The sequence below is a fragment of the Drosophila teissieri genome, chromosome 3L (assembly GCF_016746235.2).
Source record: "Drosophila teissieri strain GT53w chromosome 3L, Prin_Dtei_1.1, whole genome shotgun sequence".
NCBI classification, from domain to species: domain Eukaryota; kingdom Metazoa; phylum Arthropoda; class Insecta; order Diptera; family Drosophilidae; genus Drosophila; species Drosophila teissieri.
In genome coordinates this window covers 21513949-21540848 of record NC_053031.1, presented here as the reverse complement: position 1 = coordinate 21540848, position 26900 = coordinate 21513949, and the positions used below count along the sequence as shown (strand labels likewise).

Below are 26900 nucleotides of genomic sequence, written 5' to 3'. Positions count from 1 at the left end.
TTTTGTTTGTCATCTGCGCAAACAACCTGCAAATCGCTCGTCGGCATGTCGGGATGTGCTCCTCATTCTTGTTAATTAAGAATTTATGCGACAATGGGCGCAACCGCAAAATGCGAGTGCATAAATTATACAAGAAAGCGGATCCCACTTAATCTTTGCAACAGAGAGAGAAAAAATCATATGACCTATATATAAAGGCTTTAAAAAAACGTAGTACTTATTTAGTCACAAGAACTTAAAATATGTTTAACCCTATTTGCTTCTTGTATAAGGGATCTGGGATTACACTTAAAATAAAAAAACAAGAGGGAACGCTATAGTCGAGTTCCCCGACTATCTGATACCCGTTACTCAGCTAGTGGAAGTGCGAAGGAGAATCTTCAACACTGACAATTTTTGGCGGTTTGTGGGCGTTAGAGTGGGCGTAGCAAAAAGTTTTTTGGCAAATCGATAGAAATTTACAAGTCTAATACAAAAATGAAAAAATATCAAAACATTTTTCAAAAGTGTGGGCGTGGCAGTTTTGGGCGGTTTGTGGGCGTTAGAGTGGATCGATAGAAATTAACAAGACTGATACAAAAATTAAAAAATATTAAAACATTTATTAAAAGTGTGGGCGTGGCAGTTTTATGCGGTTAGAGTGCGCGTGGCAACATGAATCAACAAACTTGAACTGCGTCTATGTCTCTGGAGTTTGTATGTTTAATCTCAATTTTCTAGCTTTTGTAGTTCCTGAGATCTCGACGTTCATACGGACGGACAGACGGACGGACAGACGGACATGGCCAGATCGACTCAGCTATTGATCCTGATCAAGAACTTTATATGGTCGGAAACGCTTTCTTCTGCCTGTTACATACTTTTCAACGAATCTAGTATACCCTTTTACTCTACGAGTAACGGGTATAAAAATAGTATAGGAATTTCAAAAAATATATATTTTTTCAATTTAAAATACATATGGAACTTTTTAGACACGTTACTCTTAGCATAGAAGCGTATTATTTGTCTTGCCTATTTCTATCGGAGTACCGAAAATACTTCTTCCACTCCCACTGTAACGCCAACAAAACTCTCTAAACGACACGCGCTTAATAATAACCGTTTATGAAGGCATATTTATTATTGCTCAGTTTATTAGCTGAGTAACGAGTATCTATGACATTTTCTCTTGTCCTTTTTTTTTACTAAAAAGATCAGTTTTAATAAGACAATTTCAAAACTCTTTATCTATTCGAGTATTTATCAAAACCGATGGAGTTTTTTATTTACGACTTGAATATCTATTATCTTATATTCTATTAAAAACAAACAAGTTGTTAGTTTTCCACTCAGCAGCGGTTTTTTTCTCTGTGGGCCGTAAACGGTAGCGCTTGGAGGCAAAAACATTAGATCCCAGATAGATACGGGCGAGTTCTTTGTACAAATGTCAGCCATGGAACGCCCACAATGCACGACCGCGAGTATAATCCCCATCATCTACATCATCATGATGGGATCGTAAAAATAAAAAGTGGGGGAATACGATGGGGGAGGGACTCTGGAAGGAGGTGCAATTTGTTCAATTGCAGCAGCCTCTTGGGCGTCGCAAACGCGAATCTGTCTGCATCTAAAGTAGTTTTTCCACTTTGACACAGTGACCTCGTGCTTGGATTTTCCCATTTCCCCCAGTTTTCCGTTCCCCATTCTCTTTTCGCGCCGTTTGTTGTTCGTTCGGCTTATGACTGATTATGCCTCACGTTTTGGCTAGTCTATGACGGAGTCTGGAGAATTTGTCATCGGACAAACAATGGCTCCCACTTTGGTTTTCTTGGAACCCATTCGGCTGCAAATATTTGCATAACTCATTAGGAGAGATGTTCAAGATACGAGTCGCTATATGTCCAGTCGTTTGCAGTAGGTCGCGATCGCATAACGCGAAAATATTATAATTAGTTTTAGGGGAGTGGTGCAGACAGTTCCCAATCGGTTGTTAGCTGCTGGTCTTTAGTGCTCAGCTTTTGGAAAGATTGTGTAAATTATTTAAACTGTTATGTTGTAAACATATATGAATTATTTAAAACTATGTATAACATAAGGTAATAATTGGTTTCTGGAAAAATATTTAAGCTCATTATAAAAATATTTCAGGTGTGTGTTGAAAACAACGTTGGCAATTCTCAAGAAAATGTATCAAATGTCAATAAGTTATCGTCGATAAGCGTTAGGCCCTGCAACTCTATGACATTTCGTTTTCCCAGTCGCTCGAGTGATTTGCCCAAAAATGAATACCTACGACGAAGTCTTGTCGAAAGTGCTGGACAACTTGCTGGCTTCCAAGAACTGTGAGGTGGTTGACGAAGTATTACGCCAATCGATTCTGGAACTATTGCGGGGCAGTAAGTAGCTAGAACCAAATTCATTTCATGTCCAGACCGTTGTTAATCAACGGTTTCCTCGAGGACTCCGTGAGATTGCCCATCGAACCAGCAACTGGTCCAATCACGCTGGTCGCAGTGCACCCAGCTACTTTGATCTGGAGCGTACCTTCACCCTGATGAACATCAAGGTGGGCGGCCTCAAGTCCATTTGTCTGGGTCAACCGGATTCGTTGGCCGTTGTTGAATGTCCGGCACTGGAGACACAGGACCATGATTTCCACAAGGGGCCTCAACCCATGCTAAGTGCCGCAAAGGCCAGGGAAATGGCCTCTACGTCGTACATTCCTGACTATTTGCCACCATTTCCAGGGGCGCACACCTATAAGAATACGCTTATTGAGAAGATCACTGATCGTAGCTATGTGGCCGTGAGGAATCGCCATGCCGAGAATGAGATAAACACTCAAAAGGCTTTAAATGCATTCTACTTGAGGTGCAACCCCAAGATATCGCTATTCGAAAATGCCCAAGGCGATGGAAGTGGTCATGTTTTGGATCTAGGCCCGCCCAAGAAACTTCCTTATTCGGACGCCCTGATGCCGCAAAGTCAGGTCTTTGATACGGACATCTATGCTTCCATGGAGGTGATAACCCATAAAGGTATTTATGTACATACATACATTGTAACATTGCTGCATTAATCGCTTTTGCATTGTCAAATTAACTTCATTGAAATGTATCCACACTAAAAACAGCCATTTTGTACTGAACTCTGAAGGGACAAATCAGTTTAGCCGGATAAAAAATATATAATTTTGTTGGCTTAAATCTTTAGTAAAACTGTGTAGGAATACCTTGTTAATCAGTGTGGAAAAAATATTCAAATTCTAATAAATAGAAGCATCTTAAAATTTAAAGAGCTTTCAACTTTCATACGGACAGACAGAGAACAAAAACACTCGAATGTCAGACTGGAAAACAGCTTTTTCCCTTAACCCTCTAGACTAAGTACGCCGCATTACGTGAAATAGCCTGGAGAATCCACAGAAGAACCGAACCTGACCTTTTTTATAGCTTTTGATCGCTTTTGCCTGGCCGAGCTTACTTCATCACTTTCGCAGCCTTCACTTTCGCATAGTCATAACAACTTTGATCCCGACAGCCCTCGACTGCCGCTTCTTGGAGGAGCCAAAGTTGCGTTTTTCACGCTCATCCTCTGCAAATCGCGAAGGCGAAGACGTAGAAATGGAGGAACCCTCCAGCAATGAGGGTGCACGAGAAGTGTCCGTGTAGGACTCCACGCAGAGTATTACCTGTTCGCAGCCGGACTAAAGATGGAAAACCGAATTAAACTGCAGCTCAGGAAGAGGTGAAAAGCACACGAAATGTTTCCATTGCCAGACCAAGCTACTCCACAGAAAAGTGTGAGGAAAATTAATTTATTTCAATTACATTTCATTAAATACTGCCACACGTTGCGATGATGTTGCAAGAGTTCGAAGGAGCAAAAGGTCCTGCGTCTGGTGTAGCAGCAGATGCTTCTCCTGCTGGTTCTGCTGAACGTCTGCGATTCCGAAGTATTAAATAACTTTGTAATTTAATTAACTTTGACGTCGGCATCGCATCGTCTGCGCTGTGCTGCGCTGCGCCGCTTAACTTTGATTAACGTTTGCAATTTTTCAACAAGTTTCGACCGAACTTCTCGCCATCGAGCGGGCGACACTCCTGCTTGGCAGTCCAAAGTCCGTAGCCAAAGGATTGTGACGGTGATTTCTTCGCCTGGCTGGGATTACAGGGGATTTGCCTCCTCCTCTTATCTTCCGCTGAGTACTCAAGTACTCAGTTACTTGAAATTTTATCTGGCGATTGGAAGGGTTTTGATTCAGAGGGGGAATATTGAATGCAATTAGAGATGCTGGCTGATGTTTGGGTAGGGTGGAATCTCCCTGGCTGACAGGCTAATAATCCCGGGGAACGAGCACAATCACTTGGAAGACTAATTACAGGGAAGAGTCGGGGCAATAATCGATAAGTCATTGCCAATTTTTCATTCCAGTAGTTATAACCATTACAGATTTATATTTAAACTTTATATACCATACCATTTTTTCCATAACTTTCATAGCCCTTAATAAAACTGCCAATGATGGAGGAAACCCGGGCATTTTCATAACACGCTTATCATTTTATGACTGCTGTTTCATTTAGCTTATTGTTACTTTTTGTATATTTTAAGTACGATTTTTTAAGTGATATATTCAATAGACCGTTCTGCCTAAATAAATGAAATCTGTTAAATTTGGTTATCAAAATGTATTCAAAAAATAAGTCTAATGAGCTGGAAACATGACGTACTTGCTCCACATTCCCGAGATGCTGGCCCTTTTCTGCCCATCATTTGCCTCATCATTTAGTCATCAGCTTTCAATTGGTCTCAACATTTTTCGCCGACGACGATGATGGCTTTATTTGGCACAGGCAACATCAGAATTTTACGCACAATTTGACTTTGATATGGTGCCAGGGTCGGGGTGGGTCAGTTTTATTTTGGGGGGCCAGAGATCAGACAGCTGGCAAACGCCGGCTGCTTGCAGCTTGCTTTTCACTTGCCAAATTTTCCGAATTTTCTTGGCTGAGCACGAACAGGGCTGCTGTTGTTACTGTGCCATTAAAATGCATAAACATTAGCATGAGCAACAACGGTACACAAATTTGGGAAAGACCGATAAAAATAAAATTACATTTATGTGGGAAAACATCGCTAGAAGAAAGAAAGAGAAGCCACGTCGAGAAAGGCCAACGAATGTTTAAAAAAAATGTGCTGATTTTTTTGTGGCCGTTCCCAATTGCGTTTGTCATTTTAACCTAGTTAACCCATGTTAGCCAATGTGCGTTTATCTATGCATAAAAACCAACTATGTGTTTGTTGTGATTTCCATTGGCCACAAAATTGCTTTGGCATCTTTGTTTACTTTGCGGTCTACAGATAAAATTCAATTCAACATGGAAACGCGAATGAAAATAATGGCTGCTTTGATTATTATTTCGCTATTCTATGTTTTCAGTTTTTTGTGAGATCACAGAAAATATGCTATTTTAGGATGATACATTTATTACTTGCTACTGCTACTACTAAAAAAATAATGCTTTACATGAAAATAGCAATTAGAAATGAAATCTAATTTTTGGTATAAGGTACCTTTGTATGTTGCCGAGATAAAAATCATTACAAGATATATATTTTTTTATGACAATGAGGAATGTTGATAATTTATAAGATGCCGTCATGTGTAAAACCAAAAATGCATATCACTTCAAAAATTGCAACCATTTCATACGATATTTCGCATTCGGATTTTATTGTTTATAATAGCCCCAGTTTTCGCTGTGCATGCATGCGGATAAACCTTTTTGACCTCAGGGCATATAGTTTCTGATTTATTTATGCTAGTTGATAAAAATGCGGCCGGGTAAAAAGCGGATATCCTAACGAACAGAGAAGGTCGTGTGGCGCTGGAAAAATGCGAGTTCTGTCAAAAACTTCCCATTTTCATTTCCGGTCGCGGTCTTTTCTCTGTGTGTGTAAGTTCCGTTTGGTTTCGTTTCGAGTGAGTGTGTGTTTCGACCATGTTATCTTGTTTACTTGTGCAGCCCCTCGACGCATAGGAGCCACAACAACAACAGTAACAGTAACGACATAACAGCCATAACAACAAAAGCCAATTTTTCATAAATCTTTTTTCACAGCCCTGCAACCGACTGTCGTTGAATTTTTACAGCTGCGTTTAACCTTTTTCTCTTGGCACTCGCTTTAAATTTGATGCCCGTGTGTGCCATAAAAATGCTTCTTGCTCGCATATTGCTCATACGCCTCGTTGTCTGGGCGAAACAAGCAAATTGCTACCTCGTTATAATTATGATGTTTTTTACGCCTAAACATCTGGGAGTTTCGTTGGGCTCTCTTAAGCAAATCAATTCAAGTTCACGCTTCTTATTTATTTACGTGTTTTTCCTGTCTTTTTTTTCATTTTTTTCTTTGAGCGGCGCGTGTGTGAAAATGTACTTTCCACTGCCTTTTTCTCGGTCTCACTTTCTTTTGCATTGCGGTTTCAGTCATTTCTTCGCCTTGCGTCGGTCTTATTTGATTTTTATTATCCAGCGGCTTGAGGAAAAAACTTTTTTGCACGTGTTTTATTTTGTGCCCTTGTTGGGCATAATTTCTTCTCTTGTGGCTTGTGTTATTTATGTTGTCTGCTTTTTGACACACATACTCGGGAATATGGAGTCGAGAGGAAAAACGAAGGAAATATGGAAAAAGTGCCAGTAAATCGCTCTTGGTTCGTGTTTAGCATGAGAATGCGCCGTTGCCTCGTTTGGGAATTACAAATTTCTGCGGCCCAAAGCCACTGCAGAACATCATCCGCTGTCAGGGACCTTCCCAAAAACTTTAACTTGCAATATTCATATGATGGGTGGCAAAAAAGAGGAACTCATATTCAGCGATGAGTAAGGCTACAAATACTGGCACTTCCAAAAGAACCTGTAGGGTTCTGGGCCACTTACGTATTTCATATATTTTGTTACATTTGTAAGAAAAATAGATAAGTTGTCTGTAATACATATTTATTTAAAGGGATTTTGAAAACATAATTTATATTACATTTCGTTGAAATTCTCAATTGAATATTCTCAATTTGACACAGTAAACTACAGAGCTTTTTTATTAAAAGTGAAATGGTAGAGTAATGGTTTTTGGGAATTCGGAATAGAAAAAATCGGACCAAAAGGCTCCAAAACTGGTACAAATAATAAGTTTAAAAGCCAACCTATCTTTCTTACCAATTTTTATCAAATGACTTTTCTCGGAAATAGTTTGGCAAACAGCAGCCGAAACAGAAGAGCTGTGCGGACCGCAGCCACATCCCTTTTGGCCCATTTGTACGTGTTGTAGGCACGTTCTGTTGCTTTATGGCCGCTTTATTATGTAGGCAGGCCACTGGGGAAACTCACTTCCATTTCTGGCCAGCTTTTCCCCCTTTCCCACTTTCCAGCTTTTCCCGCTTTTGTGCGTATGGGCGTGTGTGGCACGCGTGTGTTACTCGATATTATGGCGGCTATATAAAGACAAGTGTATACGCGATTATATTTTTAGCATCGCTCTACGTGCGTAACGTGTTAAAAATAAAGCAAATTGCGTATACGCCGTGTCTACTCTTCTATTTCGAAATGCTGCTGCAGCCACGCCCCCGTTTCAGATTAATTAAATTGATTGAATTTGATTGCCGCCAGTGCCAACTTGCCAAAGAGGATGCAATTACATCTTCCGCTGCCTGGTTCACCTGTCGATTTTGCCTCTTTGACAACACGCAATTATGCAAATTTTTTGGCCCTCGCTCACGGAGCTCTTGGGGTAAAAGGCAGCAATTTCGGCGAAAATGCATTTCGAATTGAATTAATAAACCTTGCCTGCTGCAAAGGAAAAGCAGAGGAACACGTTGCTGCCTGGCTCCCTCAATCATTGGCAAATGAAAATGTTTTCCGAATACCTAATGTGTTTATAATGCCAGAAACGTGACAGCGCGCAGATATTTCATGTCAAAGTAGCGGTGGCGAATGCAACTCTCCTACAGATATATCTCTTTGGCCCGACTTCCGTCAGGAGCCTGTCTCATTAGCTTGTCTTGCCAGCTAATGCATTCTAAGCAGTTTCACCCAGCCACAACCCGAAATATATGTACTCCAATGTCTGGCATCATGGCAATGAAAGCGAGTTCCCTTGCCAGGCAAAAAGTGGATGGAAATCATTTCATAATCACAACAAAGTTGGCTCAAAAGCTCGCGGCAAGCTGTCTGGAACAATGTCGGACTTGCCAAACAATGGTAGTGCGCTACTATGGAACCATACAAAGTACGTAAGAGATATACTAACCAAGCAGCCGTGAATGAGGCATGCAACTGCAACGGCAAACGGCAAGGACAGAAGGCGCAGGCGCAGCTTTTCGCGCATCTCGAATTTCCCGCTCGAGGGTCACACGAATGCTCCACTTCAGGTGGCAAGCTGAATTTCCGCAATCTGCCAAATCGGTTTCTCATTGTGTCATGAGCAGAAAGGCAGCCTGCGCCAGCCACAGAGTATTTCTGAAGATTTGTAGCGGAAAGTAGTAAGAGCAGGTATCAGAGGCGATGTTTAACAATATTTAAGAGGGGCTTCGGAAAAACGACTTTTTTCAATTCGGATTAATGCAACATGGAACCTCATATTATTAACTATATATCCATTAAGTGTTTCCCTAAAATCTTGCGAGGTTGTAAGCAGTTTTTAGTCTACAACTGCCATATTACCCAGCGAAAATATAATGCAACTTGATGAATTTTCAATCCGTAGAATAATTTCGATTGTCGAATCTCAGGGGATTTGGCTGATTTGGGACCCCCCTGAGTTGGCCCCTGCGATCTGTGCTTTTAATGGCTCGATGCTATCTTAAATGTTTATCGCAGACGATGCTTCGCTGGCTCCATCTTCCCGTCTCGTTCTGAAGCCTTCTGCCCTCTCACTCCCTCTCTAATCAATTTGAAATGGTTTCGTGGAGTTCGCGGCGGTCGGATTCAGTGCGGCTCTTATCAGCATTTGGCAATCTTTCTTTGAAATATTTTCCATATGGCTGCCGCTTTATCTTGTCAAGACTAGGCCCGCCAAGCAACAACTATAACCAGAAAATAAAACAGCATCCATAAGGAGGCCTGTCATCGGCATGAAAATAATGCAAGCAACAGGTCATAAATTTGAAACATTTGAAAATATCTGCAAACACATCCATTGAACGGCCAGCTTCCAAGTGGAAAATGCACATCGGGTCAGCACAAACTTTCCTTTCTACGATGGGGAAGAGTTGGGGCAAAGCTAACGACGTAAGATTAGCTGATGCTGATTAATTCGAGAGACGATGGAATGATTACCAAGTGCATTCTGTATGCTCCTTAATATTTTAAAAATGTGACTATCTTGATATTGATATCTTGATATTTCTGTTAGGCAACAAATAAATAGCATTAAGGGCTTGATCGAAAATGTAAGTAAGTAAATACATACATATGTATATTTTCAGTTCCGGGGTTAAAAAATTGACTTGACTTCCTAACATAAAAACCAGGGTTAAACAAATTTATAAAAGGAAAACAAATTATTAACGTGACTGATCTTAAATGCAACATAATTATAAAAAGGGTTTACTATTGTTGGTTATTTTTTATTTACTAAGTTTGGCCACATTGCATTTAACTCAATTTATTGTTACACTCAAAATCAGCACCACTCAATGAACCACTCACCAAGAGCCACCCACAACCGGCACCACCCGCCACCACCCACTACCACTCATTTGGTGCGCCACTCAAAAACCAGCGCTCAACTGCTTGCCACACATGGGATGGCACGTTTACGAATTTGCATTCAATTTGCGGTGCACTCCAAGGGGACTTTAACTGTTGGCTCAGCGATGAACAGCTGAACAGATGAACATGACCCACCCCAAAAAACCGAAAACCACCCACCAAACTGGCCAACCACCCGCTCTGGCATTGGAATGCCCCATGACCTTTGGCCGTTCCTATTTCCGAGTCGATTTCGTTGGCCTGAACTTGAAAATGTATTTTCAGGAACTTTTCCCCCCAGCCGGTCCATTTGTTCCGCGGAATGGATTTTGTTCTCGAATATTATTTATTTATACGCCCTGTGGTACATCTCTGCTGTATGTCACGGCGTCTGTCCCTGAATTGGATATATATTTATGGCTCGGCTAATTGCGCTCGACCTTTTGTTGTGGTCGGTATTTGTGCATTTCCCATTTGCACTGAGTGTTTATATAAATTAAAAATGCATTTTTTATACGCAGATTAATTGAATCACTTTCGAGCTGGCTTATTTAATTCGGTTAATGCATTAAAATTGCATTGAGCCTGTTGATTGCACAAAGTAAACGTCGAATACCATCAATTTGTCAAATTAAGCGCAGCAAAATCCAATTGTTCTTCATAGTATAAAAGTCCTCCGTACGGCCAATAAAAATAAAAAGTTCCATACATGTTCTCGTGTACTCTTAAATAAATAGAAATGTTTTTTTCGATCACCCTGTCTATGTCATCAGGCAAAAAACATCAATCATGTTGGCCAATTCACAGGCATCAGAATTCAGAGCCTCGCATATGCAGTTGACATATTTTTTTAACTTGTTTGACAGATTCTGGAATTTTTGTGACAACTTATCCACTTTCATCTCATTTGTCCCATAATTTTACATACATTTGGAAAGCAAAGAGTTGACTTCCAAAGTAATGACCATGATCTACAGAGCAGCTAAATGTAATATTCGGACTTTTGTATTTTTTTATGTAGTTCAGGTTTCTGCCTTTCAGCAAACCGCTTAATCATCAATCATTCAGTCAATATCAATGCTTGGCAATACAACCAAAAATTATATTTCTGGGAAAGAGTACAGCGGCGAATTAAAATCGAAGCATAGTATTGGTTAAGCCAAATTCAACGAACAGAAAAATCCAAAAAGCTACAATTGAATCAGAAAACTTTTGATGTTTATAAATTCAAATTCAGCAAGAGAAACTGTGACATAAACGAAGGCCCAATGGATGACAGTTGCCATAAATTTTGAATAGTCCCCGAAATTCTTGGACACTCTAGCTAAATAGCCTCGAAAATAGCCCAAAGTATCTGAAGAAACAATTAATGTTCAATTAGGTTCGAGGGAAGCCTTTCGCAACAAGTGTTTGCTTTGCCCTTCTATCTCTTTTAAATATTTTAAAATGGAAAACGTCTGAGTCTCGAATTGCGTTGAGTATGACTAATTTACATCTAAAAATACAGAGGAAAATTGCCAAGAAAATTGGCACGCTTCTCGTTGCTCACAAAGAGCAGAAAACGAATACAAATGTTTACCCCAAAATTGAGGAAAACTACAAGAGAAAAATAAAAGTGTGAACCAATTAGCCCACTAAGTTATGGCGAAAAGCCTTAAGGCTTATCTGAAACTGAATTTATAGTGGCTAGAATGTTTGTGGTTTGTAGTGCTAAAAAGGAAAGAATTTAAATTAACGTACATTCTGCACGCTGTAAGTATTAATTATTTGGCGCTTTAATTTTTTTTTAACGACTGAATTATAAAACATTATCTGAAAATAGAAAATGACGAAATGGAAATGGATTAAAAAATATATGTATCATGCCACTTTTGAGTTACTTATCTAAATTCAAATGAAATGTATTCCTAGATTTATTCTTCTTGTATTTGTGTCATCAAAAACATTAGGTGATATCACTTTGTTGTTAGTGTTGTTAGCGTTTAAGTGTTTTTTTTTGTTTCTTAATGATCGCCAAGAAATGTTAAGAATATACTTATACCTCAGATTAGAATTATTCGAGTGTCCTCGCCACGAGCTTTTATCTTAAATGTTAGAATTTATTCATGACCAGCCGGGTCAAGTAGTCTGCTAATTTTGCTAAGTAAAGCCCTGGGCTGTGAGTTTCTTTTTCGGGGTTGCGAATATACCCATGAATATACACCCCATAAATAAGAGAAGTTTTGCGGCTGGCCTTTGGCTGATTTTATGATTATCCAGCTACCCAGCGACTGACATGCGAACTTCCGTTTTCTCGGGCAGGAAATGCAAATAAACAAAGCCCAGTCAGCAAATCCAGAAAAGAACAGAACTGTTCCCTCGCTGATGTGGGGGAATTGATTTTTATGGGCCGTAAGTTTCGGATATTTATGCAACAGCCTTGCAAGAATCGCTCTGGATATGTTTATGGCAAAACCTCACACTTCTGGACCATGAGAAGTTTTGCGGCATCTTTAATGGAACATTAGCATTGCAAACGGAGGCCAGAAAAAAGTACAGGAAAACATGAAATTATAACTTAAGCAGCAAGTTGATTATGCCTGGTGGCCAAAGGCAGCCTAAAAGGGCGTGGCACGTTACTCCATCGCTTTTTGTGCGATTTATTCCACTTCCTTTTGGATTCTGTTCTCTGTACTCCCTTTTTTATGCCGCCTTTTCGGGGTTTTTATTTTAATGCGCGAGCATTAACAGCTCAAGAGTTTTGGCTTTTATTATTACTCATTTGCACAGTCGTCGGTTGTCCTGTGAAAAAAGTGGGGCCAAAGCGAGACGGCGGTAACGACATTATGTTTATTCGACTCACAATGAGCGATGGCACTTTGGCCAAGCGGAAATGCCTGGGGTGGAGAAATTTCCTTTCTGGGATTAAATAACTTTGACATGTTGGGATTTATAGGAATTTTGGTAAAAGTTTCTTGAATTATACGCTTATACAATTATAAATAAAATAAAAAAAAAACGTATTTATTTTTCAGTTTAATTTTTAAATACCTTTTAAGTGTCTCCATACAAATATTATTAATAACTATAAGCTCCTAGATTAACTGCTAATAAACTTGATCTAAAAGGGTATCTTTTAATATGGGAAAGGCCTATTTTTCTTGAATTTTATCCCAACGTATACCGCTTATTTAAACGAAAAAGTTCATGAAAACATAATAAGTTTTCCCTAAATGAAGTCGGTCGTTGCCTGGATATTCCTATGCACCTTTTTTCTGGGCACTTTTCATGCAGATGCCTTCGATTGGCGTAACCGTTTTTGCCTATTTTTTGTCCGTTTCATAAGTTTTAATTAGCCGCATTTTATGCAAAGAATTGCAAATCAACAAAAGAGTGCTGAAAGTGGACCCCTCGCGATGAGACGAGACAAAACTGAAAAGATCTGCGGGCATGGAAACATGGAAAATGTGTTTTGGTGATGCAACTTCGAGTTGTGCGAGTGCAAGAAAATCAATTAGCCTTTGGCTGAGTGTCCTCCTCTCTTTCCTAGTCGACATGTGGGAGGTGGAAGGTGGGCGTGGCAGGTGAATGAAAGTAGAGGACGTGGAAGTGGCTCTCATATCTGCAGCGCACTGCGCTGTTTCCGTTGTTCTTCGCCGTTCGTTTCCGTTTCCTGCCTGCATTGCAGTTTCCCTTCCCCGCCCCCATCCATTCCTGATGACTTTTGTCCTTGTTCTCCTTCGGGCAAATATTGAAACAACTGATTAGTTTGAGTGAGCTCAACTGCTCAGCATGTGTGTGTGGGGTATTCAGCCAGCACACTGCAAAAATATGCTGCAAATTCCTAAAATACAGATTACATTTTCAAAGGCATAAAAGAATGGTTTTGGGTTGAATAAATATATAAAATAAAATAATTGAGTTTCTATTAAGCATTGTTCTCTTGTAAAATGTTTAAAATTTCAATAATTAAATTGAACTTCTTTGCAGTAATTCACATTGTGTATAACACCCTTGAATATAATATTTCCCGCCCGATTACTTTTTTATTTTGATTTTATTTCTTTCAGTGCACTGCCCTGTGCATTTGGGTGTCGGCCTGTGGCAAATTCGTATTGAAAAGGATCAATTTGCTTATAATTATATAGCTATATATTGGGCGAAATTGAAATTGTGAAATATTCATTGGACACTCTAATCGATGCAAGCGAGCTGGCAGTTGGTCTAGAAATCAATCCCTACAATATGCACGTCTGTTTACCGAATCTAGCCTCGAAACAAGCATGTGTGTGTGTTCGAGTTTCCTGTTGGATTGCCCAGAAGTATGCTCGGAAAATTGCATTTTCTGTTTCTTTGTAATTATATTTGCCATGGAAATGCTGTCTGTCTCGGTTACTCCAACTCCAGAGAACTTCCGCATCCAATCCCTGGAGTTCAGGTCGGTCGCCCAAAACCAGCCCTTTAGATAAACTTGAATGTCATTTGAGTTGCAGACTTTTCCAAATGGCATCACAATTTTCCAGCCACCCACACACATACGCACACGAAAAGTTGGCAAGAAAATTTGTGTTGTCTTATTTAACTGCAAAGTTGAGCGCAAATAAACCGATCGTCTTGGTGGGAGGTGGGCTGTTGCGTTGCTGTGTGGGTGAGTGGGCGGGGCAGAAAAACGTCGCACAAATTGGACTTAATCAAATTGCCAAAATGTCGACAGCCGAAAGAACGAGAAAAATAAGAAATATAAAGCACACTTCGCCTTCTGTTTTTCTGAAAGTCTGGAAGAGGACAAGTTGCAGAAATGGAAAACATAAATATCTTCGCTCGATTTCTTCTAGCCAAAAATAGGTATAAACATTTTTGAATAAATTTAGTTCAATTGATTCAATGCAATTAAGTATGGCTATTGTGGCTATTTTTTTGTGTGTATAGTATAATTCAGCTTTTCTCACTTCCATCAAGGAACTAAATTAATTACATGCTCGTTGGTCAGATGACCAAAGGGCCATCTTGGCTCGAAGTTGACCACACAAGCTACTTGGCTGGGGAAAATCCTTTGGCAATACCATTTAACTGCAATTTATTGTTTCGAGAGGCTTTTGTGCCAAAGCAAGCTGACCTACAAATTATACAGACTGCGAAAGTTGTGCAAGAACTTTGCCATTCAGCTAATTGAGTTGTGCTGCAGGTGGAACACTGCTAACAACAATGAAAGTCAATTAAGTGGCTAAGCTTGGGAAAACATCTTCATTATGCCCGGCTATTTGAATAAACGCTAAAAATTCATTTCGAGTGACCCAATTAACAAGAGGAGGCAGTAACAAAAACAGCAGCGGCAAGTGAAATCGCATTAAGCGTTTAATTACAGTGTCCTGGCAACAATGGTGTCCTTACCCACTGCCACTCCACCTGTCCCCTTCTAATTGTGTGGCGCTGTCTCGTTCTCCACCTGGGTGCTACTTCCGCTACTAACAAGCGTATCCTTTCCGGCCAGTGGCACGCTCAGTCTGCAAAAGATTTCAGCAATTTGCCTCTCGGTTCTTCCTCACGTTCTTTCTGGCCTTTCTAAAATCGTTCTTTTTCTTTTCCTTCATAGCCAGCCTCTACATTTTTGCCGATTGTTAGCAGTGCAGAAGTCTTTGTTGCCACTGTTGTTTGTATTCATCGACGGATAGCCGTGCTTTTGTATATTGAGTGGCACTCCATTGTTGGCCTGCTGACCAGTACCAGCCATGTATGTACGCACTGCACCACTCAACTAGGTCAATCTTACGGATTCAGGTGACCCCTTTTTGAAGGAACCACCTAATAGAGCAAGGGGCGTCGGTTTATAATGAAATAATTAACGAGTTGTTGATTATTTCTCATTCAGAATTTATGTACCAGAAACAGAAGTTTGCTTAATGACGATTATCATGGAAATAGTTCATTCTAAACGTTAAAGATCTTATAAAGTTTGTTGGATAACATCTAACTCTTTGTTGTTGTGCGATTTCAAATACATTTACATAATATAATTTAATATAATGTATGAATATTAATATATGAATATGAATGAATATGAATATATATTTACTGTGCGTGCAGTCAAAGGTCTTTCTTTCATTTCGTTTCTTTTCTCCACAGAGCATCATATCGACTCACCCTACTCCACGTGGATATGTGAATGGAAAAGGGCGAAACGAAATGAGTATTTGCAGTGAAAACTCGCATCGCGATGGTTCAGTACGAGATGATCTGAATTGAAAGTCCGTAGTTGTTCCGGCAGTGATAACTGAAGGCAGCGCGTTGCCCACAAATAGAGGGGGTACCAAAGTCCCAACTGAGTATGGACTTTATAGAGAATGGAACAATTGCCGACATGACTTCGCCCCTGGGGGAGAATAAGCGACAACTCCGGCACTACTCCGGCGCAACTCCGCACCGAAATCTGCATTGGAAATGACCCCAAAGTGTCTGATTAGCCATTCGACATGTGGCTCGTGTCCGTCGCTTTGCACTTCGATAAACACGCAAAGCGAGCCAAATTGATGCGCCTAATTGGCTTGGATCGAAACCATTGCCAGCGGCAATTGCATTTATGTATCGCCGTATCGCGTTGTATAGCTGTATCTCTATGGGTTCGCACATATTTATATGCGTGGGCTGGCGCAAGCAAACACAACAACTTCATTAATGGGTGAAACAACAACGTCCCCGTTTTGCTGGCTGATTGACTGATTATGGTCAAGTGGTTGACTGCATAGTGTTTGTGGCCCCTCGCCTAAATATTTATTAATTATCGAGCACATTGCAAGTAAATTTATCATGCACACGCCGTCGATAAATTGAAAATATTTTATGCTCGGTGTTAATTTTTATTTCGCGTTTTTCGCGCATCTCGCCTCTCGCTGTTGGGATTTTATTTTTATTTTTATTACCGCTTTGCGATCGCATTTTGTTTGGCTTAATTGCGCGTGGCGTGCAATACGCGGCGTATGCGTTATGTGACTCGTGCCCGCCGCAATGCATGGCACATACGCACTGGTGTACGGCTCGCAGTTCGCTTCGTTTTCGAGAAAATCAACATGCTAAAAGCTGAAATATTTCTGCCAACTGAACACAATTTGTTGTGCTTGCATATCGAATGTTGCATTGCATACTTTATTTTTGGTTTCAAGGAAAAGTTGCACGAAATTGGAGGCAGTATTCATGACGGTCAGCTGGACATATTTACCAAGATTATCCGGTTGGCATGGGAACTTACCTGCAAAGGGAAATAAAGAAACAGGTTATTAATACTATTGCTGTCATTGATAGGTGGATAGTAGGTAATCACTTGCAAACCGAAAAAAAATGAAATGAAAAGAAAAGAAAAAAAGTTAATGTACTTAAAATTAAATTATATACGGCTAGCCAAATTGTTTGCTGTTTCGAATCAGTCATCCCCAGTATCGTCCTGGCAGAACTAGTTGTTCTCTCACATTTCTGCTAAAAAACTCAAATTAAGCGCATAATAAGAAGCCGTCTTCGCGCTAAAGATATATTTTTTTCTCAGTTTGCCAGTGGCAACTGCAACAAATGACTTTTTGTCAGCCGAACAATGCTCGAGAAAAATCTACGGCAGCAGCGGGAAAATATCTCGCACTGGATTAGCGATGCGAAGCAGCTAAGCAAACCGGCAACAAGGGGCTAAAGGGGTATTCCCCAAGGGAAGGGGGGAAAGGGGGTTGGAGTTAAATTGCAAAGCAGCTGCACAAAGCAAACGAAACTAACAAAAATAAATGCACAACAACCAGCGGGTTGGGATGGGGGTGTGAGTTTGAGTAAGTGTGTGTGTGCGAGGAAAACACATTTTTTGCTTGGCGCACATATTTCAATTTTTTCTTTTTTGCGCATTTGCGCGTTTTCTTCTGCAGCAGAATTTTCCGCCAACTTATTCTACATGCATGGAACTTACTGGGGGAAATTACATTTTAAACGAAAATGCAGCTCCTTTTAGCAGTTGTCTTTCCCTATTTAATAACTAATTCCACAATAAAATTGACAAAAAATACAAAGGGTCATAAAAATAAATATATTTATAATTTGGATGGGGCCAAAATCGATTTTCCATTAATATGTATAACAAATCATTGACCAAACTCTAATTGAAAAAGAACAAACAGGCCACAAATATGAATTCCATTTGCCATTATGCTGTTTTCAAGCGGGAGGAAATGAGGAACCTCGGATTGTTTGCAATTTGCATAAATAGCGGACAGCCCTTCGGGGCGATACTGAATTTTGGAGTTGGGTATGAGTATCGGCTTATGGCAATGTTGACGTGGAGGAGCAGCATCCTGTTTTGGCTGGAAAAGATTTATGAGCACGGGCGCCGCCAATTTATGCCGCAAATTTTACGGCATATTTTTGGTATTTTCATTGAAATTGAAAACATATTAAATGAACATTAATTTCATGACACAAGTCTGAGGGCGAAGAGGAGGAAGTCGCTCAAAGGCCGGACATATGATAGATGGAGTTAGAACCCTCATACGATTGCTGGCGGAAATGTTTTTAATATTAATTTAGTTTCATGGCAAAAATTGGTAATGCGGAATCACTAAAATGTCATTAAATTACTGTGAATACTAACTCATAAATTCTTTAAAAAAAATTATTAAGCAAAGAAAATTTGTGTTCTGTGGATACAAAGAAAATGACTTTAACAAATACTTTAACCGCTAATTAAATTAAGTTAAGCTGAGTACCAAAGAAAAAACAACCCTGTTATTAAAACAGACTCGCCCAGTATCTACATATTTAAACCAATTACACTTATTCTACTTCGCAGAATTTTAAAATAATTAAATTGAGAACATTTTGTTTCCTGAATGACTAAGGTTCAGAATCTTCTGGCAGATAAGATTCAGGGTAATCCTGAGGCCTAGTTATCTTATCTGCATAGTTTCACGCAACTACCTTATACCCTTTATCTGTTCCTGTTTGCTGGGCTAAGATATTTTCCGAACAGGGTGACCCTATCAGGAGCATCGTCATCGACTGTGTCAACGCCATCTTGGCCATCATTTTGCATATTTATGGTGTTTTCATTACCGGCGCAATAGAATTTATAATGAGGTACGGAGGCTGTTGTCTTAAAAAGCTGGCCTAATGTATTACACCATTAATTCTACACAGCCAAATCCATCAAGGGAGCAGCGATAAATAAACCAAGTTGATTAATTTTGTTGAACTTTAAAGCTGACTTTATGACTGAGTGAACGCTACCCACTAGATGGGCTTAATTAGAAATATAATTAACACCTCGTAGGCCCGAAACGCGTTTGTGGTGCTTACGCTTTTATCTGCCCCAATCAAAATCAAAGCAAAGTTCGTAAAAAAACGATATGGCACTCCGTTGGCGACAACATTGTCTCCGTGTTCTGGCTTTAGAAATTAAGCTTTTTTTTTTGGGTCTGTTTTCTTTCGGTCTGACCACATAATTTATTTGATTTCCTGAGCACGATCGTTTATGATAAGGGGTCTTAAGAAACGCCGGTTTTCGGTCCCTTGTTATAGTTCTGTTTGTTTAGTTCGTTTTTTCTTCCAGCAACATGATCTTGTATATTTCGCATTCCAGGCGCACAATAAACTTTAAAGTTTTTTATGAATTCGGGCTTTTTTGTGCATTTTTGCTTTTGAGACGTTGGCTTCAGACTAATTGGCATTTTCAGCGCGTCTCCACCTCCGATTCTCTGATGAACTGGCGCAACGCACCCAAAACATATTTTATATGGTTTCGCCTTATTGTTCTTGACAATTTTGCATGTCGAAGCCCAAATAAAAAACTTTTTCACCGCTTTCTTTTGTCGAAAACATAAAAAAAAAACAAAAAAAAAGTAGAAAAAACGACGAGTGTCTGTGCCTGTGCAATCATAATGGTGCCATATCTCACCGATTTGAGTCGGGTAGATTCCGTAGTCGGTGCTGAGTGAAGCCATAACAACTGATTTTACGAGCATGTTAGCAATTTGAAAGTTTTTCGATTTGTTATGGGCAAAGCGACGCGTTTAATGCTCTTAAAGGTGTGCGAACGAGCAGATTATGATGTAATTCAAGCAAAGTCAAAACTTTTGGGTGTTGGCAATCCCGATGAGTGCGAATTTGGAAAACGGTATAATAAACTCATGGGGATAAAATCATCGGGGGATGCTTTAACCGCTCTTATTATGCGTTTCTAAGGTAAGCTTTTTATAGCACGTATTTTGATATTGTAGTGATATAGGTATTAGGTTATAGGTAGGTATTAGAATGATGACTTTTTCTGCATTATTCAAACATATACACAAATGTTAGATAGTGTAAATGAGGCCAAACAAATAAACACCTTCACCAGTATTTTTATTTATGTTTCTCTAGAATTATTCTTTCCAGGGTAGCGCTCCCAAATTGGTTAAGGTCAGCTTAAAAACAGTTCTGGAAATTCCCGAATCCATAAATCCCCCTGCCATTACAACACAACACCACAATTTTGTACCTTGCCCCGTTACCGTGAAAGACTTAAAAAAAGGCAGTGAATCGTTCGCAGAATGACACTTCAGTTTAATGAACTGGCGACTCGCAACAGTCTGGCAGAAAAAACCAAAAAACAAAAACTGGAGCCAAGCTGAACTCGAATGTCAAAGTCAGCGAATCCCAACAAGCGAAGAACGCGGGGTCCCATTACAAGTACCCAACCCGTGATAATTCCCGAGTCAACTCCACCTAACTGCGCATAATTAAGAGTAAAAACCGCAGAAATGAAAACAATTTGCTGTCCGATGGAAGTTGTCAAGCGGTGGATCTGTGGCTTGGCCTGTTGGGATTTGGCCCCCAGTTTGCCAGCTGTGCGTTATCAGCTGTGCGTGTCCTTCTTTCCAGCACTGCAACTCCCACTTTTTCGGTGGCAGGACTCGCTTCGGGGATCAGGGGAGCAATCGAGAGCAGATTCAAAGCTAGGGCTGGCCATGAAAAGCGCAGCTGGAAAGCCAACATCGACTTAATTAGGACCCGGCCTTTAGTGCAGCTTCAAAAGGAAAATTTTAGCTGAAAAGAGGAAAAGAGGAAAAGTCCTGCTTCTGCCGTTGAGTTTAACCCTTTCACTTCGATTGTAAAATTTAAAAGTGTTCAAATTACTCCTTTCTCCAATTACTAAAGATAGGATTTACAATTTTAATGGAATTTTAATGGAATTATTAATAGCTTATTACTAATAAAATAAAAACTTCTATAGCTTACTGTTTAAAATTAAAATTATGATTTTTTATCAGATTATATTTTTTTGAAATTACTTCTTTTTGGTTATAAATAAAATATTGGTACTTTTTAAGAGCTTCAAAAACGGTGAAATTGTGTTACCAAAACCTTTTGAAGGGTTAAACAAAGTCTAGCAACGGGGTGTATGCGCAATGGCACAAAGGCTGCCAAAGAGTGAAACTTTTCGTTCGGCGAGCCTTACAATAGGCGCCCATTGAAGGGCGGTCGGGTCAAGGTCGACCCACCAAACAACCGCCCCTGCCCGCCGGCAGACAGGAAGTTAAGCAACAGCACTTAGGCGGTAGCCCCACAGCATCAAATGCCAAAGTATTCCTATCGATTAGATTGCCAACGATTTATAAGCTAAATAAGAGCATTTCGAGCTAAAGCCAGAGGAGCTGCTTCGCTGCTCGATGCTGTACAATCATCGAAATTGAACCTATTGCCGCCGTCTGGGCGTCGATTCGCCAGCTAATGTCAACAATTTATAATGCATCGACATGACAGCCATCGGTTCTCAAGCGCGAGCCTCATCACCTTATTATTGAGCCAAAAAAAACTTTGACGAGGTGCACTGCGTTGAGCAGAGCCCACTCCCGGCATATTGACAATGGTTGGCAGTTTGCTGGTAAATTAATTTTTTCCCATGTAATGGAGGGGCGATAAAAATTCCTAATAGGGGATTCCGTCATCAAGTGTGATTAATGAAGAGGAAGCTCCGCATATAAATAGTTGAATATAATTTTTGATCATTGGGAACACTTCAATTCGAGCACTTGTTATGCATTTAATTTTTCAGAAAATAATCTCAAACAACTCGGATTAAAAACATTTTTTTCTCTGATCGACAAAGGGTTTAATCTAGTAATGTACATGAAAAAAAAAAAATATATAAAGAAAACATATATGAAGCTTTTATTATTCACCATCTAGTAGCATTTGCTAATAATGATTATTTAATCGGTAAGAAATACTAATAACCCTACTGATCCAAATGAGCAAGATTCTTCCAGAACTGTTCCCTAAAAACTGAACTAATTGCTACAGCAATGGGAATAATTCTGGCATGACCCACCATTTTAAAGTCAAGTGGCCAGTCTAAAGAACGAAAATAGAAAACTATTCCAAGATCCCATTAGGCCACTAGAATTTCCTGTAGAGAACGCATCATAATATGTTGCCCATGTGCTCCAGTGACCGCTAATCTAATCTAGGCTTATCTATTTAAACAGCAGCAGTGTGTGGTGGAATTCGCCTCAGTTCGCTAGTCAGAAAATAAGTTTTTAAACGATCGCTTGGGTGGCTAAGCACCTGAGGGGAGAGTGCAGGGAAAATGGGTGGTTGAAGCTCATGCAATTAGCAGGAATTGCAAATTAATAATCATGTCTCGTGGGGATAACAAGGACAAAAGCTAACACACACTTAGTACAAGGAGAATCTATGGCCGTGTGGGTGGTTGGGCGGTTCCAGAAGGGGCAAAGTGGGTGGGTGGTGGCGGTCCAAAAGCCATAACAATTTGCAAGCGTATGAAAAATGTATACCGAGCAAACTTTAAATTCATTACATACACGCAAAGTCAGCAGCAGATGAGAGGAGGTGGGACACATGAGGTACACACAAAAAATATTTTTCCCAGAATGGGTCCTCAGTTGGGGATTTTCTATAAAAGTCACCTTTTGTTTGCTGATATATTTTAAATAACTACAAGCATTAACAGTAGATACGTCTGATTAAAAAGTACAATTAAGATCTAATCATCCTAATCATAAAACGAACAATTCGATCAGAAGTATACATAAAATTTTTGCTTAAAAACACAATCCGCATCAAGATCAAGGGTTAACTTATAGAAGTATTATTCATATTCGTATTATTTTTGCAGTGGAGATTGTGTGGTTGAAAGATGATGCGCCAGTGGAACTGGAGAAAGGTGACAACTTCTCCGCATGGTGTGGAACATGGACACGGGCAGGCCAAGCAGTTTGTTTGCACTGCGGTCGCTTGGCAGGATGTGGAAACGCCACACGCACACGAGTGCACGAGCATTTTCAGTGGCGTGTGTGTTAGCACTTTCAATAAGTTCACACACACACACACACACACACAGATGGCTTCTAAAGAGGGGGTGGTGGGTGGCCCTGCCTCAACCTCTTTGCTGGTAATTTGAAAAAATTTTCGTGCCTCGCTTCTATTTACGCTTTTATCTCTGTGGCACATTTACCAAAAGACCCCCTTCCGCTTTTATACAATTTGTATTTCTTCATTTCTATTTGCTAGCTTTATCCGCCTTTTCTTTATTATGTGAGAGTGTCTGTATTTCTTTTTGTGTAAGTGCACTGAAAGAACACAAGGGTCTACCTTGATATTTACTAAGAGGTAATATTAGTCAAAAAATAAACTAAAAGTCTTTACGAAATCTAAAAATTTTATTTAATATGCAGCATCAGCTGTTCCAGATACAAATTCTATCGGATATTTCATATTCCCCTCAAATTGAATTTGCAATTGTTGTAAAAATTTTCTCTTCACTTGTGAACCACAATATCCTACATTGGGAAATTATTATTATTCTTTTCTCCCTGTGTACTCGTGTTAACCTTGGGAAGGGCATTAAAACCGTGCCAAGTGTCGAAGGCGGGCCCCCGAGCTGGACAACTGGACACTTATTGAAGGATCCGCCACCCCGAGGCCACTCCAACCCCTCCATCGCCCACTTTTGGCCACCTGAATCGTTGGCTGACTCATTTAAAATTCGGCAAGGTGCGTTCATGTGTGAGTGTGCTTGAAGTCCAAGCCACTGGTCCATTTTTTTATATCCTTCTTTATTTCAGTCTCGATGCTTCTGCTCCAGCTTCCTCCTTGTCCTACGCAATCTTCTCTCGCCTTCGGACAACCTCCCTAGGTTCATACCTTTCCTACCTTGGCTTTTTCGTGTTTATCTCACTGAACTGTTGCATTTTTTATGCCATTTTATTTTATTTTTATTTTTTTGCTCTGCCAAATGTTTTTTCTGTCCTTTTTTGTTTGTGTTTTTTCTGTCTCGCATTGTCCGTTCCCTTGCCAAAAAAACATCCAATGTATATCATTTTCGTCTTAGTGAAAGGGAACATTGTGTTCTAAGGAACTTTGATACTTCCAAAGGGAGTTGAACTGGATACAACGTAGAAAATAATTTAAATACTTAAACACTAGGAATAGTTATTAAGCTCTCATATGCACAAAACTCAATTATCCCAAATTTGGTTTCGTTGTTTTACGCAACAAATTTATATATGCTGGAACATGAAAGCCAATAAGCTAACAACAAATCAATACTAATTTGATTATTATTCTGGCCAAAAGGCCGAAGGAAATCTTTGGTAATTGAACACTTTAGTTTATTGTCAGCATGATAATCTCGCACTCAATACTGCACACCTATTTATGCAATCTTATAAATTTCCAGGGTAGTCTATGCTCGACTAATCCCAACTGACAACTCCTTAGATTCGCCTCTTGGGCTGGCTAACGTATATTTTCTCGTATTTTCGGTTCTTTTTCTGCATTTCGTCATTTTATGATATCCCAGAGCGCATTCCGTCGTTTTCTGAGTGCAGGGCTTTGTTTTTTCTATTCTGCGGGATATTTTGTTCGTTCCCGCGTCACTTTTACGTTTTTGTTGTTGGTGTTTTTTGCTATTTTCCTTTTTTTGAAGAAAGCAATGTATTTTATTGGGTTCTGCTAAGCTTCTAAAAATATGCGGCATGTCGAGCACCTGAGTGGCACTGACAAACTGAGACGGGAGTACGGGTGGCTTTTTTATTTATGACCCTCGAAAAGCGATTCGTGCATTCGGCTTAAATCTCCCAGGAGCAGGCTGCTCCGTTGAAGGTCACCATTGGTCACCATCACGTACCCCATCTACTACTCCCCCCGAAAAATAAACCAAATCGATTTAACGATTATTATTTCTTGGCTTGTGGAAGTTGTCGGCTTAGTCACACTCACTCACTCACTCACTCGATCCGACAGCTTATGAATATGAAATGCATTCGCACGGCTGGCAAAAATAAAAAAAAAACTGCAAAAAGACGAAGAAAAAAACTCGTGATTGACAAAAGTGTGGCAAGGACATTAGCAAGCGAGCAGCTCTGACGACATCGCCACATTAACATTAATTGATGACCAAGTCCATAATGACCACCGTCCCGATTTTCCAGTGGATTCCAATTCCCGTTGCCCAGCTCCCAAATCCCTGATCCCATTGCCCTGTGACAGCTCATTAATAAGCGGATTCGGTGGGCTAAGCATGTCCTTCGGCCTTCACTTTCTGTTGACGAGCTAATCTACTGCATAAATCTACAGTTTTGTTAACAATTTCTACAAGAGCACAGATAGCAAAAAGAGCAACAAAAAGCCTCGAGTGGAAACCAAATGCTCGGCGAAAGATAATCAATAAATTTTGGAATCTATCAAGTAAGCTACTATCTTTGGCTTATCATTGTGACGCTTCATAGTGCCGGTGAAAGTATTTGTAGTATTTTTAGCACGTATACACATGTGTTTATTACGAAATTAGGTTGTTAATGTTTAAAATATAAAATATAGGCAACATTTAGGGAATTTGTAAGTTAAATCATAATTCAATTCAAAAACTAATGAATGAATTTTTTCTAGCTCCTCGGTTTTATAAAGCGATCTTATTCTGACCAAGCACGTGGTAAAGTGCTGCCAAGGGTTAATTCACAAATTATATTAGCTTTGAATGAGTGATAACATTCGTTTGCACTGAGGGGCCTAAATGTAAATAAAACACGAACTGATATGAAAAACGAAATACACTAATAAGCTTTTCTCCGTGTAGCAATCAAGGGGTCTGAGGTCAGTCAAGGGTCGTGGGAGCGGCAACATCGTTGGGGCAGGTCTCGGCACTTAATTAGAATTGCGACCGAATAGAATAGAAAAGTGGGATAATTTATGCAGCCGAAAGGAAATGGGCAAGCTTAAAGATATATATACATATGTACATATGTATGTACGTAGCTATATTCGCATCGGGTTATGCAAATATTCGCCCGAAATATCCAGAAATCGAATCGAAAACCGTCCGAGTTAATTGTACCACTTCTTGTTTGATTTTCACTTAGCCAGTGCCATTTTCGGTTTCTGATTTTTTTGGCCGGCGAGCCGCCACTTACCGTTCTTAGATGTTCGCCAGCAATTTGAAATGCAAATAGGCAGAACTCCCTGCTTTCCAAGCTCACTTCACCACCGATGCTGGCCCGATGCCCAAAATATATATATACTCGTATATATGCTTGTATATAGATTTCTTTCGGCTTCCGCGGGTGACAGACTGTCCGATTTCGCGAACACACGGTAAATATTGAAACTTGATATTTAGTTTTCGATCCAAAATCAACCCAATTAGCGCGATTTTGGCGGGGGTTACTTAACACACGGAGTCGGTTTCGGGGGAGTAAGAAGAATATTAATATCGGATGTAGGATATCGTTGGAGGTGTCGAGCTAATGTCGAGCTAACCGGCACGACCGAAATTTCACCTGCGGCAAAAAACAAACCTGCCCAGAAGCCTACTAGCCAGGGATCACTTTTCAGCTAATTGTTAGTGGCACTTGTTGTTTTCGCTCGGAGTTTAAGTCAGATGGTTAGTTCTCGCCTTTGGCCAACTACTTTTAGCGGCCAAGAGATTCGAAATTCGAGTGCCGGCTTTTTGCGCAAACGCGTGTGCTCGCCACGAACGGAAAATTGCGACTGGCAATCGCGAAAGCGAACGCAAAGCTCCCGGCTTGCCAGAAGCAGCAAAGTCGCCGCTGCCGCTGTTGTGATGCTGTTGTTGCCAAGAGAAAAAGAGGAAGAAAGAGAAGAAGAGAGAGCTATAGATAGGTACACTGGAAAAACAATACAACTCCCATATGAGAAATGGTACCAGTG

General features: G+C 40.0%; 2 protein-coding genes across 6 annotated transcripts in view; one reads left to right on the top strand and one right to left on the bottom strand.

Moving 5' to 3' along the window:
• Positions 1–26711, bottom strand: part of LOC122618532 (trichohyalin) — a 45043-nt gene extending 18332 nt beyond the window's left edge. For all 4 annotated transcript variants that reach the window (XM_043795035.1, XM_043795034.1, XM_043795037.1 and 1 more), the window contains exon 1: positions 26144–26711. The gene's annotated coding sequence lies outside the window, so the exon portion shown is untranslated. The remainder of the gene's footprint in view (positions 1–26143) is intronic.
• LOC122618534 (transcription initiation factor TFIID subunit 8) lies at positions 2160–3945 on the top strand. 2 transcript variants are annotated; one of them, XM_043795040.1, is made up of 3 exons: positions 2160–2378; positions 2442–3020; positions 3523–3945. In XM_043795040.1, exons 1-3 carry the CDS (start codon positions 2264–2266, stop codon positions 3651–3653), a joined length of 825 nt encoding a protein of 274 aa, XP_043650975.1. In that variant the 5' UTR covers positions 2160–2263; the 3' UTR covers positions 3654–3945. The 2 variants fall into 2 exon arrangements, with proteins under 2 accessions (XP_043650975.1, XP_043650976.1); XM_043795041.1 differs by lacking the exon at positions 3523–3945 and adding an exon at positions 3116–3232.
• Positions 26712–26900: the final 189 nt, after the last annotated feature.